Genomic DNA, 12,712 nt, shown 5'->3' with positions numbered 1-12,712 from the left:
TTATTTTGGGCAAGACTTTTTCTTTCTGCATTCGAAGAACTAAACCAAAGTATTAAACCGATTAGGGTTACTAATAATAATTATCATTATCTCTGTTTAATGCATTTTAATCATTTTAAATTAAAAACTTAAGAGCTGTCGTTGACTTATGATACAGAGTGTGGCTCATATAATAATTTAAGACAAATCTTCCAAAGTAGCGGATCTTTGGTCCTATGTCGCATCAGGACAGCTTGGATCATCAGGACAACATAGTTCTGTCTGTTTTTTTTTTCGAAATCAATCGTCTCCGTTTGGTCTTTACTTACAGCTTTGCGTAGTTTCGTAATGACTTAGAGACATCTGCAATTGAATCACATTTTAGAAACTGGTCGATCTGTATAGAATCCAGCTTCACAAGAACGACCTTTGATTTTCTCTGTGAGCGTTTGATCTTCAAAGCTTTGATGGACTCTCTGAAAAAGTTAATAAGTCTCAGAATCCTCTAATTGAGTTTCTTCTTTTGCTGCTATCATTCATACATAACCTTATGTGTTTGAACAAGCAACTGCTGATGATGTCCTTGAATAAAATGGGTATTTACTCATGATTCAAACTCTCCCTTTCTCAGAAGAATTCAGGTAAGTGTCTTCCATCTCAGTGTGGATAGCTGATAAACATAGGGATAACTACTTCGGGTCACAGTATCAAGGCTCATATATCTTCAGTGTAGACATTTCTACAAGATTTCAAAATCCTTAGCTCCATTCGTGTTCGAATCCTATCTATACGTTAAGTTTGTTGAATATTGATTGATGGAATTCATTTGGAAAAGTGATGCAACGTTTGTTAAATAAAAAACATAGATATAGTGATTTGATGCAGTAACAAAACCAGACACATGTTTTTAACTCATCTGCTTGATTAAAACATCAATTTCATCACCATCCATTGGCCTAGAAGAAGCCTAGTCCGCCAATTTTCCCTAAGTTAAAAAGCATATTATATACAGTTGGAAACTGATTTTATTATTTTTTCTCCTTTGTTTCCCCAGCATATACATTTGTGCATCATATCATATCACATCACATAATCAAAATTGTATCACTTATACAAATTAACGGTTTTGTGTTGAGCTTCAATATCCATTACACTCACAAATTCTCATTTAAAGTCTCTTACTTTTGCTCATATAGTCCCTATAAAATGTGTTTTATCCCAGATTATCCTCAAAACTCATAGCATTACAATTACAACACACATAAAGTTAGAAAATCAAAGTACGCTTTTGCCCCTGAAGGTAACTCAAATTCCCGCTTGCGCCTCCCGACAGCCGCAAACTGTGTTCTGTCTGTAAGGGTTTTAGTCCCCATTTGCAAAAAGATGGCTCGTGAATTCTAATCTCTCTTCTTCTTCTTCTTCTTCTCGCAATCAAGCAGGTAAACCCTACAAAACATTTATCTTCTCGCTTTTCTCATCTCTTCTTATTCTTCTCTATCAATTGAGTTCTTTAGCTATTTGAACAATTCAATTGTCCTCTTTCTTCTCTTTAATCTGTTAAGAACTTCGTTTCGTGTGTTTCGAAATTAACAGTTCTTGTTTGGAAATGATGAACTAACCGGATCTAATGTAATGTTTTGTCTGGTGATTCTGGTCCTAACATAATCATCAACTACCCTCTTCTGCAAATAGGAATATACAAAGATGCACTCTCTAAAGACTACTTGCGCTGGGCAGATATTTGCTCTCGCCAAGCCACACGACTCTGTAGGCAAGAGGACACGTAATCGGATTCCCAAAGAGGAGAGGAAGACACTGGTCAAATCTTTCATCAACAAGTATGCAAAAAGTTCATTCCTTTTTCCCCTAAAAGTGTTCTCCTCATTGTAATTGGTGGATTGTTATTTTTACAGGCATCAAAGGCTAAACAATGGGAGCTTTCCTTCACTTAGCCTCACTCACAAGGAGGTGGGTGGCTCTTTCTACACCATTAGAGAGATTGTCAGAGAGATCATCCAAGAAAATAGAGTCCTTGGTACTACTGACTTGATTCTTGACAGCAAAGGCGGTGATGATGACCAGTTGCAGGATCAAACTCTTTCAAGATCCACTGTCGTGATGGATCCTGTGCCCCCTCTATCTTTGTCTCCAGACGGATTACATTCTCCATCCGAGCCTGTGGAGGCTAAGTCACCTGTAAACGGTGGATACTTTAACTGTAGGAAGGCTGGCGTGGAAGTGAATGGACATCAACTTTCCGAATCGGTGGGCTCTTCTACTGACGTATCCAGGACTCAGGTAGCAGCATCATCTTGCAGTGAAGAGATTGATACCAAGCATGATGATGATGGGGAGACAATATGTGATAGTCTTGACGTCAAACCCCAGGATAAAGAAGTCGAGGTGGATAACAAAGACATAGAGTTACATTTCGTTGAACTAGAAGGCAAAAACCTTTTGAACAATAACCAAAGTGGGAAAGATGATAAAGCAGAAATCAAGGATACATTAGGCACAATTGATTTGTTGCCAGAGGAAACAGTTGTTGAGGCATTCTCAGTAACTTCTAGTGAGTTGGCTAAAGTTTGTGAGGCTGGGAAAGAAACTGAGGCAAAGGTGGAAAATGATAGCAGCACTGAAGATCTTGTAGAGATTCCTTCATCCATTTCTGCTGTACCTGAAGAACAAGGGACTGAAGAAGTCATTGTTGTTGGTCAAATGCCAAATCATGTCTCTGTCACTATAGAAAAGAAAGTTGAAGAGAAAGCTGTGACTGGCAACATCCATGACACTAAGGAATTTCGTAATGGAAGTTTAACAACTGAACAGCCAGTGCCAACTTCTGGTACTGAGGTAAAGCTTTTCCCCAAGTATATGTTTTGTTTTTCTTTTACATTCGTTAGTTGCATGACTTATTTGTGAACATCTTGTTTGAGTTTAGGATAATGTATTTCATGATTATGGATTAAGAACATTGATTATAGAATATAGTCGACGTCTTGAATCTCTCTAGCTGTTTTGGAAGTTCATATATGCAAATCTATTAGTTGATTGCTTCTAGAAGCAACTGTGTTAAACGATGAAAATTTTATAGACCTTTTGAATTGTGTAACAGTCTGGAAGTTGTAAGAACGAGATAGCAAGGAGTGAAGTCACAAGCGTAGAGAAGAAGGCAACCGTGGAAAAAGGGAAACTCGATGCTTCGAGCTCTCAGAAAGGAAACGTTGCAACGTTAAACCGAATTAAACCGTGAGTTCAACAAACTCCCCCTAGTCTTAGTTATGCTTTGGTATATTGTGTTTTGGTTCTCCAGAGGTTTCACATGCATTGCCTTTCTTTCTTTCATCTTTTTCTGTGCAGTGAATCGTGGAAAGGGAAATCTAATGTGGAAGGACAGGAAACAAACCCCCTTTTGGCAGTTCTGAAATCGTTTTTGACAGCCTTTGTGAAGTTCTGGTCCGAGTAATAATATATTATAGAGATATGCTGTTTCAGTATTAGTAGTTTTTGTTACTGAGAGTTGCTAAGGTTAAAAGATGAGATATGGTTTGCAATGTACTGTACAATTTTTTGGGTGTTGAAGGGTTAAATTATATGAATGTAGTTTAATCCTCAAGAACATTTCAAGACACAAAACGGATCTAAAAGATCATTGGTCTCAATTTGATTTATCTTGTTTGTTGCATAGAAAAGTTGAGCCTAGATTGGTCAGAAACAAGTGCGTTGGGTTTGGTTACACCACACGAACTGAATGATGCAGCAAAACCCGCCACTTCCCAAGGATGACATGCAATGCAACCAAACAAGCTCTCTCATTCTGTTACAGCGGCTCAATTTTCATTTTGGTTATTTAAACAGAGACCACAAGCTTTTGTTGCTTTAAGCAAAAAATGAAAAAAGAGCCAACAACAAAGATGATGAATGGTGGTGGTGGAGTTGAGTCAAAGCCACGCAAAGGCCTACTTCCTGATTACCTCGGATCTGTGAATATGAAATACGTGAAGCTTGGATACGTTTACTTGCTCTCTCTTTCCAACACCTTCTGCTTCTTCCTCCCTCCTTTTCTCCTTCTCTTCATCTTTGTTTCTCGGTTCCTCCCAATCTTGGCTTACCCTTTATTTATCTTCTTGCTTCTTCTCATTTACCACTTTCTCACTCCTTCATCCTCTGTCTTCCTCCTTGATTTCTCATGTTACCGCCCGCCTGATCATTTCAAGGTCATGTCTCTTTCCTTTTCAACATTGTATCTCTCTCATTCTCATTGTTTGCTTTTGTACAGATCACCAAAAGCGACTTCATCTCCCTGGCAATGAAGTCTAATAACTTCAGCGAGACTTCCATGGAGCTTCAAAGAAAAGTGCTGGAGCAATCAGGCATAGGAGAGGAGAGCTACATGCCAAGAGTGGTCTTCAAGCCTGGCCACAAAGTGAATCTCCGCGATGGCCGTGAAGAAGCAGCGATGGTGATCTTCGGAGCTATCGACGAGCTTCTTGCAGCCACCAAAATCAACGTGAAACATATCAAGATCCTGGTGCTGAACTGCGGAGTCCTCAACACCACGCCTTCTCTATCGGCGATGGTGATCAACCATTACAAGCTTAGGCATAACACGGAGAGCTACAACCTCGGTGGTATGGGGTGTGGAGCCGGAATCATAGCCGTTGATTTAGCTAAAGATCTTCTGAACGCTCATCAAGGCTCATACGCTTTAGTGGTGAGCACTGAGATAGTGAGCTTCACTTGGTACTCAGGCAATGACGTCACCTTGCTCCCACCAAACTGTTCCTTCCGGATGGGAGCAGCTGCGGTCATGCTCTCTAGCAGGCGTATCGATAAATGGCGCTCCAAATATCAGCTTATGCAGGTGGTCATAACATATAAACATTACTCTTGCTCTGATCTTTGTTTTGACGTATGAGACTATTAACAGCTGGTGAGAACGCATAAAGGCATGGATGACACAAGCTACAAGAGCATGGAGCTGAGAGAAGACAGAGAAGGAAAGCAAGGACTGTACCTATCTAGAGATGTAATGGAAGTAGCTCGCCACGCACTCAGAGCAAACATTACAACGCTTCGTCGTCTTGACCCTTCTTTTCAGCATATATGCGTACTGGCAACGAGTAAGAAAGCTCTTGACGAGATTCAGAAGGATCTCAAACTGACGGAAGAGAACATGGAGGCGTCGAGGCGGACGCTGGAGCGTTTTGGGAATACGTCAAGCAGCAGCGTATGGTACGAGCTGGCTTACTTGGAACACAAGGGGAAGATGAAAAGAGGAGACAAGGTTTGGCAGATCGGTTTCGGGTCAGGGTTTAAATGCAATACTGTTGTATGGAAAGCCCTTAGAAACATTGAACCTTCAAGACACAATAACCCATGGAATCTCTGAGGATTTAAGTGTATGATGACTAACATGAATAAAGTGACTCATTACTAGAAATAATAAAGATTGCATTTGAACATATCTCTGATGCTATGGGATCTTAAAGAGATGCAATGTGCCCTTGACATTTTTATTATCATCATCATAAGATAAAAGCTGAACTTAACTAGTTGACACATGAAAGGATGAAACTATACAACCTTTTATACATTGCGTTGTAGCAAAAAGTTGCAAAGCATAGAGGAGAAGAAAGTAACCAGCTTGAAGCACTCTCTTAGACACAAATGGTGCTATCTGGAGCCACAATACCCTCAAGCTTCCATCCACCAGGTCCAGCCAGAGAGAAAGCCTGTGATTCCCAAATATAAAGAATTAGTTTTTTTTCATATATCAAAGAAGCAAGTCAGGAAGAAGAAGAAAAGAATACAAACATCATCCCAGGAGTTGCCAAAAGCTAGAAGCAAAGCAGCATTGCAAGTTTTCAACTTTACAGAAGCACCAGAGAGCATGGAAGCTGCTTCTTCCCATCCCTTATTATGCCCCATACACCTGTGTGCAAAAATCATATAAGAAACGAGATAACACAGCACCAAGGATGCACACAGTTACTAACATACATGACAGTGGTGATGTCAGGGGATGAGTATTTGGAGATGATGTGTTGAAGATGGTCGGCGGTTTGGCCGTCCATAGCAGCAATGGAGTAAAAGCTTGGGATGAAATGTACATTTGCCTCCATAAAGCCATCAACTTGCGCTTGCATTGACTTCAGCGTCTCCTTAGTTCGAGTCGCGTCGCTGTGAAATTAAATAACTTTAACACTCAAGAACCAAACTGATACTTGAGAAAGCTGAGGTTTTTGGGATAAAGACCTGGAGAGGATGAGTTGGGGAAGCCAACCAAGTGAGGAGAGGATTTGAGCAACTTTAGCAGCATCGGCGTGTCCGGTCTTAGTTAGAGGACGATCATGGTCTATCATTTAGAGAGATGTAGAGAGATCAAGATTGGATTTTTGATTGATGAGAGAAAGAGAAGAAGAGTACCTTTGAGGGAAAGGTGGTCCCAGGAACTGTGAGCGTGACGGAGAAGGATGAGGCGGCGAGAGATTAGTGATGAAGGAGAAGCAGTTAGTTCGGTGGATGCACGAGGCGGAGCTGTTGAGCAAGAAGTGGTGGTGGTCCGGTTTTGGCCGGAGAAGAAGAAAGGAGATGGACACTGGAAGCTCAGCATCGCATCCTTATCTCATTTAATCTTCTGTCTTAAACTGATTTTCCCGGAAACAAATAGTGAAGTTTTTTTTATTGTGTTCAAATTGTGAATTATTATGTTTAAATAAAAGGCTATTGGTTTGAGACGATGACTAAGCAAAAAGAATTCTAATTTTTCTTCTTTCGAACAATTTAGACTGAACCAAACCGCAATTAAACCGAAATATGTCTGTTATATGTAACCAAGCAGATACTATGTGGAAATCAAGATAAACCATACTGTGTGGCAAATCAGTCATAACCAAAATAATCTTTCGAAAATAACTTGTTTAAACTATTCTAAATCGGTTTACAAAATGTTTTAAATCAGTTTAAATCAATCTAAATTAGTTTAAATTTGTTAACTTAAGTAATAATGTTACAACAAATATATAAATTTGAGTAATTTTTTTGTATATCTAATTCATCAAAATAATTTTATAGTTACACCTAAAAACAAAATATCTTATATAAATATAAAAATAAAAATAAAATAAATCCGCTTAATCACTAATACTTGCCTTGTTGTGGCCTAGCTATTTCTTGAAGATATTTCTTTAGCCTAAACCATTACTGGATAAAAAACCGCTTTACCGTTTTATAACTAAAGAACACCAACGAACTGGATAAGCTCCTCAGAATTTCTCTCTTGTTCCTCTCTCATTTTCTCTCTTTCTCTTTTGTTTCTCTCTTGTTTTTCTTTTGTTCTTGAGTTGGGTTGTCTTTTATTTTTTAATAAGTTGTCACAACATTTAAAATCAGAAAATGGTATAAATCTTAACATTTTACCAAAAAAAAAAAAAAAAACAGATGTTGTAAAGCTAGAATGAGGATTAAAGCTCTAAAGAGTGGGAGACACACGGAGTAACCGTGAGGCTATTTGGATGTGAGGTAGGAGAGAAGTGTGTAACGGCATGACATGACACCCCTTCTTCATAGTATAAAGAAGCATCATCTCAATGCAATAGTGCATCATGCATCATCCTATCACTATTACTGTTTACATGATGATGAGACCCATGAGAGTTGGGTTAGCAATGACACTGCTCATGACCATAACCGTTCTTACCATAGCCACTGCACAGCAAGAGGATCAGCAACCACCTCCACCGATGTTGCCAGTGGAAGAAGTGGGAATGTGCAGCAGAACATTCTTCTCGGCTCTGGTTCAGCTGATACCGTGTCGAGCAGCAGTTGCTCCTTTCAGCCCGATTCCACCAACCGAGTCGTGTTGCTCGGCGGTTGTCACACTTGGTCGACCTTGTCTTTGCCTCCTTGCCAATGGACCTCCACTCTCAGGCATTGACCGATCCATGGCTCTCCAGCTTCCTCAGAGATGCTTTGCTAATTTCCCTCCATGTGATGTCATTAACTAGAAGTCCTCTAGGACCGACTTATCATCTTTTTCTTTTCATTTACCTTTCGCTGATTAGTGTATTATTATGGTCTCGGACTTGCAAAACATTAATAAAGATAATGATAATCAAACTGAAAACTCCAAGTCATTTTTAATAAAAGATTCCCTGCTTACACTCTTATCCCTTAAATCAACTTCGGTCAAGAAGATTAATCGTACCGCTAATCCATAGGAAAATCAAAACCTCATTCGCCGTCCTTGGTTATGGATAAAGAAGCACCAGAGACTAAAGAGCACACAACCAGCTAGAGATCTACTTCCCAGGGAGAGACATACTAGGCCATATGTCAGAGTTCTGTTATGAGTTGAAGAGATTTGACCACAACAAGGGTAACTGAGAAGCCTCAAGTGAAGGAGAATCATCAAGTGGGTGGAATAAATCATGACTTGGAATTGAAAAAAGGAAATAAAGCCATTGCTTTCTTTATAAACTCTCTCTATATATAAATACAAATATGTTGCAAGTACAATAAAGCCTATGATTTGGCAGCATAAGCTTTAATTGAGTTGTACGAATCTTCGGATATTTTCAGGAGAGTGGATGATGCGGAGGAACATTCCTACAACTCTTTAAAACTGTAGAATGTAAAGAACAAAAGGACATGAGCAGTGGTTTCAGCACATAAGAACAAACCCCACCAATGCTTCTTCTCAGACAACCGGACAGCTTCTTTGAAGCCCTTAAGAGGACCAAACTCTACGGTATGTAATAATCTCATATTCTTCTTCCTTTCTCCTCCTACTAGAAACAGCCACCACATACACGAGACCCTTAAAGTTCTGAAAGCAAAAAGACTAGTAGAAAGGTCCGTTCAAATTAAATACTGCAACACAAACAAACAGAGACGCTGGGATGTTCTCTGGTTCTTGAAGCCTTGCACAATAGCCAACTTTAACTCTTTCTATATTGATCAAGATGATGATGATCTTGTTCAGCTTCTCAACACGTAATTCATGAGAAAATTTGAATCTCAATTACAATAAATTTGTTTTAAAAAGAGAGAGAGAGAGAGACACACAACAAATCCATCTCTACTTATTAAAAAAAATCAAGAACAAAGAACTCTTTAAGTCTCTCTATCCTCATCATCATCATCTTGAATTATCCCAAATCGTGATCAAGGAAGTAAACATGAGAATATATACAGAGAAAGAGACATACAAGCAATTAAATTAAGCACGGCGAGGAGAAGAAGAGGAGAAGAAGCAATCAAGAAGACGAGACCAAGCAATTCTGGCGCGAGGGAAGACTCTCCTGCTATAAACCCTACCTTCCATTCCCATCTCCTCCATCGTCTCCACGAACATCGTCAAGCATCTTATCGGCGGTATGTACAGCGTTAACGGCGCCGCCGAGAACGCTATCGTGAAAAACAGCTGCAACATCCTTTTTTCAGGTTAACGCAGATCGCAATTTTCTTTTTTTGTATTGGCCTTGTAGAGAGAGAGTATCTAACAGGAAATGAAATAACGTAAAGATATATTTGGTTAGAGAAGAGATAAGAAGATTGCTTTCGTCACGAGTTATCCTCTCAGTTTTAACTTTTACTAGGGCCGGGTCCGCCCTACGGGCGGGATAAAAATTAGAAAATAATTTTAATAATTAGAATAAATATTTAATACTCCTTCCGTTCTTTTATAGTTGACGTTTTACAAACTTTATTTTGTTTTTATATAATTGTCGTTTCCAGAATTTTAGGCAAAACTTGACCAAATGAGACTTGTTTTACCCTTCTTATTATGAGCTGTCGTATGAAATAAATTTGATAAATTAATGCAATCAGAGGTTAGAATAGGTATTCTGATCATTACCTAAATTTGTGTGAAAAGTTGCAAAACGTCGTTTAAAACCGAACAGAGGGAGTATAAATTTTTATTAATTAAAAATATACATATTAAATCAACCATGCTATCTCGAAAATTTAGATATGATTTCTAAGATAATATTACTTGTTATTTTTAAAAATATGATTTTTTGTGGTTAAAAGTTTTAAAATGATTTTTCTTTTGTTAAGTAATCTATGTTTTAATTATATTAAGAATTGAATGTGGCATTACATTATTTATTGTGATTTTCTGGAGTTGGATGACCATAAATAAACCCGTGAAAAGCAAACTAACTTGTAAATATAGATGAGAAAAATATTGGGGTAATGTATGATTATTCTATATCTTGTTTGTGTGGTTTTTATGTAAGCTTTTGCAAGATTATTATATATTAACTTTTATGGTTTTTTAAATAATGTTAGGATATGTAGTGATTACGTATGAGATATATGTGATGTTCTTATTGTATGTTTTTTGATAATTAGTAATCCATAATTGGTTGGTCAATTGTGTGTTGCTATAATTATTGAATGACTTTTATAGTAGATAGCTTAGTTAAAGCTTCATGAGATTAAGGTACCCCGTGGTTTGGGTACATTGTCATTCAGTTTGACTAATTCACTTTTAACAATTGTTTCTGAAGTTTGAAATTTTTACGGTGTATTTTGTATATCTTTTTTTTTACAAAATGGATACTTGTTTTGGGTTTTTAGAACATTATATGTTTTTAGAACAATTGTTTATATGTTATCATGTCTGAATTGAATTTGTGGTTGTTGTGAGCAATTTTTAATCATGTGAAACATTAAGTTAAACTCCATTGCGAGATCAATTGTGGGGCATAATTATGTTTAACGGAATGTTTTTATTAAAAAGAATTTCAATTTATTTATGGATGTTCAGAAAGTGTTTTCTAACCTTCTCAACTCTTTGAAAACTCATGGATGAGTTTACAACTGTTCTCCACTTCTTTTATATGCTTCATACTCGATAAAAAATCGTGACATGTAATATAAGTTTATTCTCTCTTAAAAAAAAATCTTACAAAACTGATTAAGCTTTTCTAAACACATTGACCAAAAATACATATCTTAAAACAAACACTCAAAGATCACTTTTTAATGCTTGAGAAGCCTATTGGCTTCCTTGAAACCATGAAAGTAAGCCCCATGAATTGTAGAGTAGTGGGTTATATATGTTGCTTCCCCTGCAAACATGGCTTGAAGCTCATAAACCTTGGCTTGATCATGTAACTGACCCTACCACCCTTCTTGTTCACCCTTGGCAATGGCTCAGCCGATCAGATATATCAGCCGATCCGCCACGGCTATGCTGGGAGAAGAACATCTAAGCACCTAGCCGTTAAATTTGCTTATCTGGAAGGCAATATGTTCGACGTTACCAACGTACTCCCTGATGCGGTCATGTGTAAAGTGGATTGAGCGTCGATGTGCCAATAAACAGAAAGAAAGTCCACATCACATGCCTGTGAATATCCCACTGAGGGAGATCAATCCAGAAGTTACCATCATTTCATTCACCCGCAGCTTATATCAAACCACCGAGTTAACCGTTCGTCTTGGGGGTGTACCAAGCCTGTACAAAAAGCTCTTCAGGGTGAAGTAAACCATTGGCTCTGTTAGCAACCGAAGGATTATGCAACCATGACCAAGGCAATGCAAAACCTTCTAGTATCCCCACAGGATTATAAATAGTGGCACATCTGCCACATTTCCAAACTTTATTGAAGTCTCTGTTTTGCACCACTTCAGTCTATCCGAGAATTATCCTTCCTGTAGCAAAACCTATGGCTGAAACAAAGAGTAAAATTTGTTTTTGTCAGAGATTCCAAATTATCAGGAAGTTATTAGTAAGAAGGAGTGTACAGATGCCAAATTAAAAACAAAACATATTTAAAGCGTACATACCTTTCCATCAACCAGTAGCAAGAAGAATATGATAGTTTGACTTTACTCAGATCATAAACTGGATCAAATCTGTCGAAAAAAAAAACTGGATCAAATCTAAATATCTATCTTTCAAGTATATGAATATTAATAATTGTGCAGATAACATTCAAAACAATGTAGAAGCCGAAGAATAATTGGGTTCATTGCAAAGAAGAATTGGGTTCAATTAGATTTCCAAAGTTCGTAAGATCAAATCAATTCAACCCAGCCCAGATTAGATCACTCACCTTAGGTTTCAGATCCGATTGGTAATCGAATTTCCAATCACTGAAATAGGGAAATGAAGGGGCACGACTCTGACCTAGAAGACCAAGGCCACATTTCTCGTGCGTTGAAGCCATTCCCGGGAACTTGTGATGATCCATAGACCAATGGGTAACCGGATCGTCGAGTTCGCCGCCATTGGGACGAAATTAAAACAATCGAGGGAGAGAGGAAGAAGGGTCATGAGCAAAGAAAGAAAATGCTCTTCTACCTCCATGGCAACTTCTATATATACTCAATCAGAGTGATAAAGAGGATTGAAGCTCATGGAGTGGAAGTCGTTGATTGATTTTCATAACTGCATACGTTTCTTGGTGAGAAGGAGAACTGAAAAGGCTCTCCTCTCTTTATTATCTAACGTGGTACTCTCTAAGGAGAGATAAAGCTCTATCATTGGTTGATTATTTTTTCTGACGTGGAGGGCCTCTCCATTGAGGATATTTGGCTTTTAGTATTGTACTAGTGGTATTCCGGCGCTACGCGCCGGGTTCGTATGTTTTATTTTCTAATAATTTTAATTTTTTTTGTATCAATTTGATAGTCCTTAATGATTGTAGTGAATTACTTTGTTTTGAAGTTGTTTAGGTCAAAAATGAATAGCATAAGTGATTTTCACTAATCG

General features: G+C 38.1%; 5 protein-coding genes and 1 long non-coding RNA gene across 8 annotated transcripts; 3 read left to right on the top strand and 3 right to left on the bottom strand.

The window, feature by feature from the left end:
* The first annotated feature begins 1,265 nt into the window (after window positions 1–1,265).
* LOC106448453 lies at window positions 1,266–3,595 on the top strand. Its single transcript, XM_013890340.3, has 5 exons — window positions 1,266–1,418; window positions 1,672–1,817; window positions 1,893–2,832; window positions 3,095–3,228; window positions 3,340–3,595. Exons 2-5 carry the CDS (start codon window positions 1,684–1,686, stop codon window positions 3,443–3,445), a joined length of 1,314 nt encoding a protein of 437 aa, XP_013745794.1. The 5' UTR covers window positions 1,266–1,418; window positions 1,672–1,683; the 3' UTR covers window positions 3,446–3,595.
* A 242-nt stretch (window positions 3,596–3,837) lies between these two features.
* On the top strand, window positions 3,838–5,444 carry LOC106448444 (3-ketoacyl-CoA synthase 15). The gene is made up of 3 exons (XM_013890330.3): window positions 3,838–4,196; window positions 4,259–4,843; window positions 4,910–5,444. Exons 1-3 carry the CDS (start codon window positions 3,870–3,872, stop codon window positions 5,369–5,371), a joined length of 1,374 nt encoding a protein of 457 aa, XP_013745784.2. The 5' UTR covers window positions 3,838–3,869; the 3' UTR covers window positions 5,372–5,444.
* Window positions 5,445–5,470: 26 nt separating this feature from the next.
* LOC106448459 (uncharacterized protein At3g52155, chloroplastic-like) lies at window positions 5,471–6,670 on the bottom strand. The gene is made up of 5 exons (XM_013890345.3): window positions 6,409–6,670; window positions 6,238–6,337; window positions 5,983–6,162; window positions 5,797–5,914; window positions 5,471–5,714 (listed from the first exon to the last, which is right to left on the bottom strand). The coding sequence occupies exons 1-5, from the start codon at window positions 6,593–6,595 to the stop codon at window positions 5,640–5,642; spliced, it is 660 nt and encodes a 219-aa protein (XP_013745799.1). The 5' UTR covers window positions 6,596–6,670; the 3' UTR covers window positions 5,471–5,639.
* Window positions 6,671–7,571: 901 nt separating this feature from the next.
* Window positions 7,572–8,144, top strand: LOC106448419. The gene has a single exon (XM_013890309.3). The coding sequence runs from the start codon at window positions 7,587–7,589 to the stop codon at window positions 7,986–7,988; it is 402 nt and encodes a 133-aa protein (XP_013745763.1). The 5' UTR covers window positions 7,572–7,586; the 3' UTR covers window positions 7,989–8,144.
* Window positions 8,145–8,429: 285 nt separating this feature from the next.
* On the bottom strand, window positions 8,430–9,566 carry LOC106448427. 3 transcript variants are annotated; one of them, XM_022716731.2, is made up of 2 exons: window positions 9,192–9,566; window positions 8,430–8,768 (listed from the first exon to the last, which is right to left on the bottom strand). In XM_022716731.2, exon 1 carries the CDS (start codon window positions 9,413–9,415, stop codon window positions 9,203–9,205), a length of 213 nt encoding a protein of 70 aa, XP_022572452.1. In that variant the 5' UTR covers window positions 9,416–9,566; the 3' UTR covers window positions 8,430–8,768; window positions 9,192–9,202. The 3 variants fall into 3 exon arrangements, with proteins under 3 accessions (XP_022572452.1, XP_013745770.1, XP_013745775.1); XM_013890316.3 differs by having other exon boundaries at window positions 8,430–8,824; window positions 9,192–9,565; XM_013890321.3 differs by having other exon boundaries at window positions 8,430–8,771; window positions 9,192–9,565.
* A 769-nt stretch (window positions 9,567–10,335) lies between these two features.
* On the bottom strand, window positions 10,336–12,540 carry LOC111200921. Its single transcript, XR_007338400.1, has 3 exons — window positions 12,054–12,540; window positions 11,785–11,853; window positions 10,336–11,667 (listed from the first exon to the last, which is right to left on the bottom strand). It is a non-coding gene; the product is annotated as an uncharacterized LOC111200921 (long non-coding RNA).
* Between the last annotated feature and the right edge of the window lie 172 nt (window positions 12,541–12,712).

This window comes from Brassica napus, chromosome A3 (assembly GCF_020379485.1).
Source record: "Brassica napus cultivar Da-Ae chromosome A3, Da-Ae, whole genome shotgun sequence".
Lineage (NCBI taxonomy): Eukaryota > Viridiplantae > Streptophyta > Magnoliopsida > Brassicales > Brassicaceae > Brassica > Brassica napus.
The sequence above is the reverse complement of the archived record's forward strand: the minus strand, read 5'-3'. Positions and strand labels throughout refer to the sequence as shown.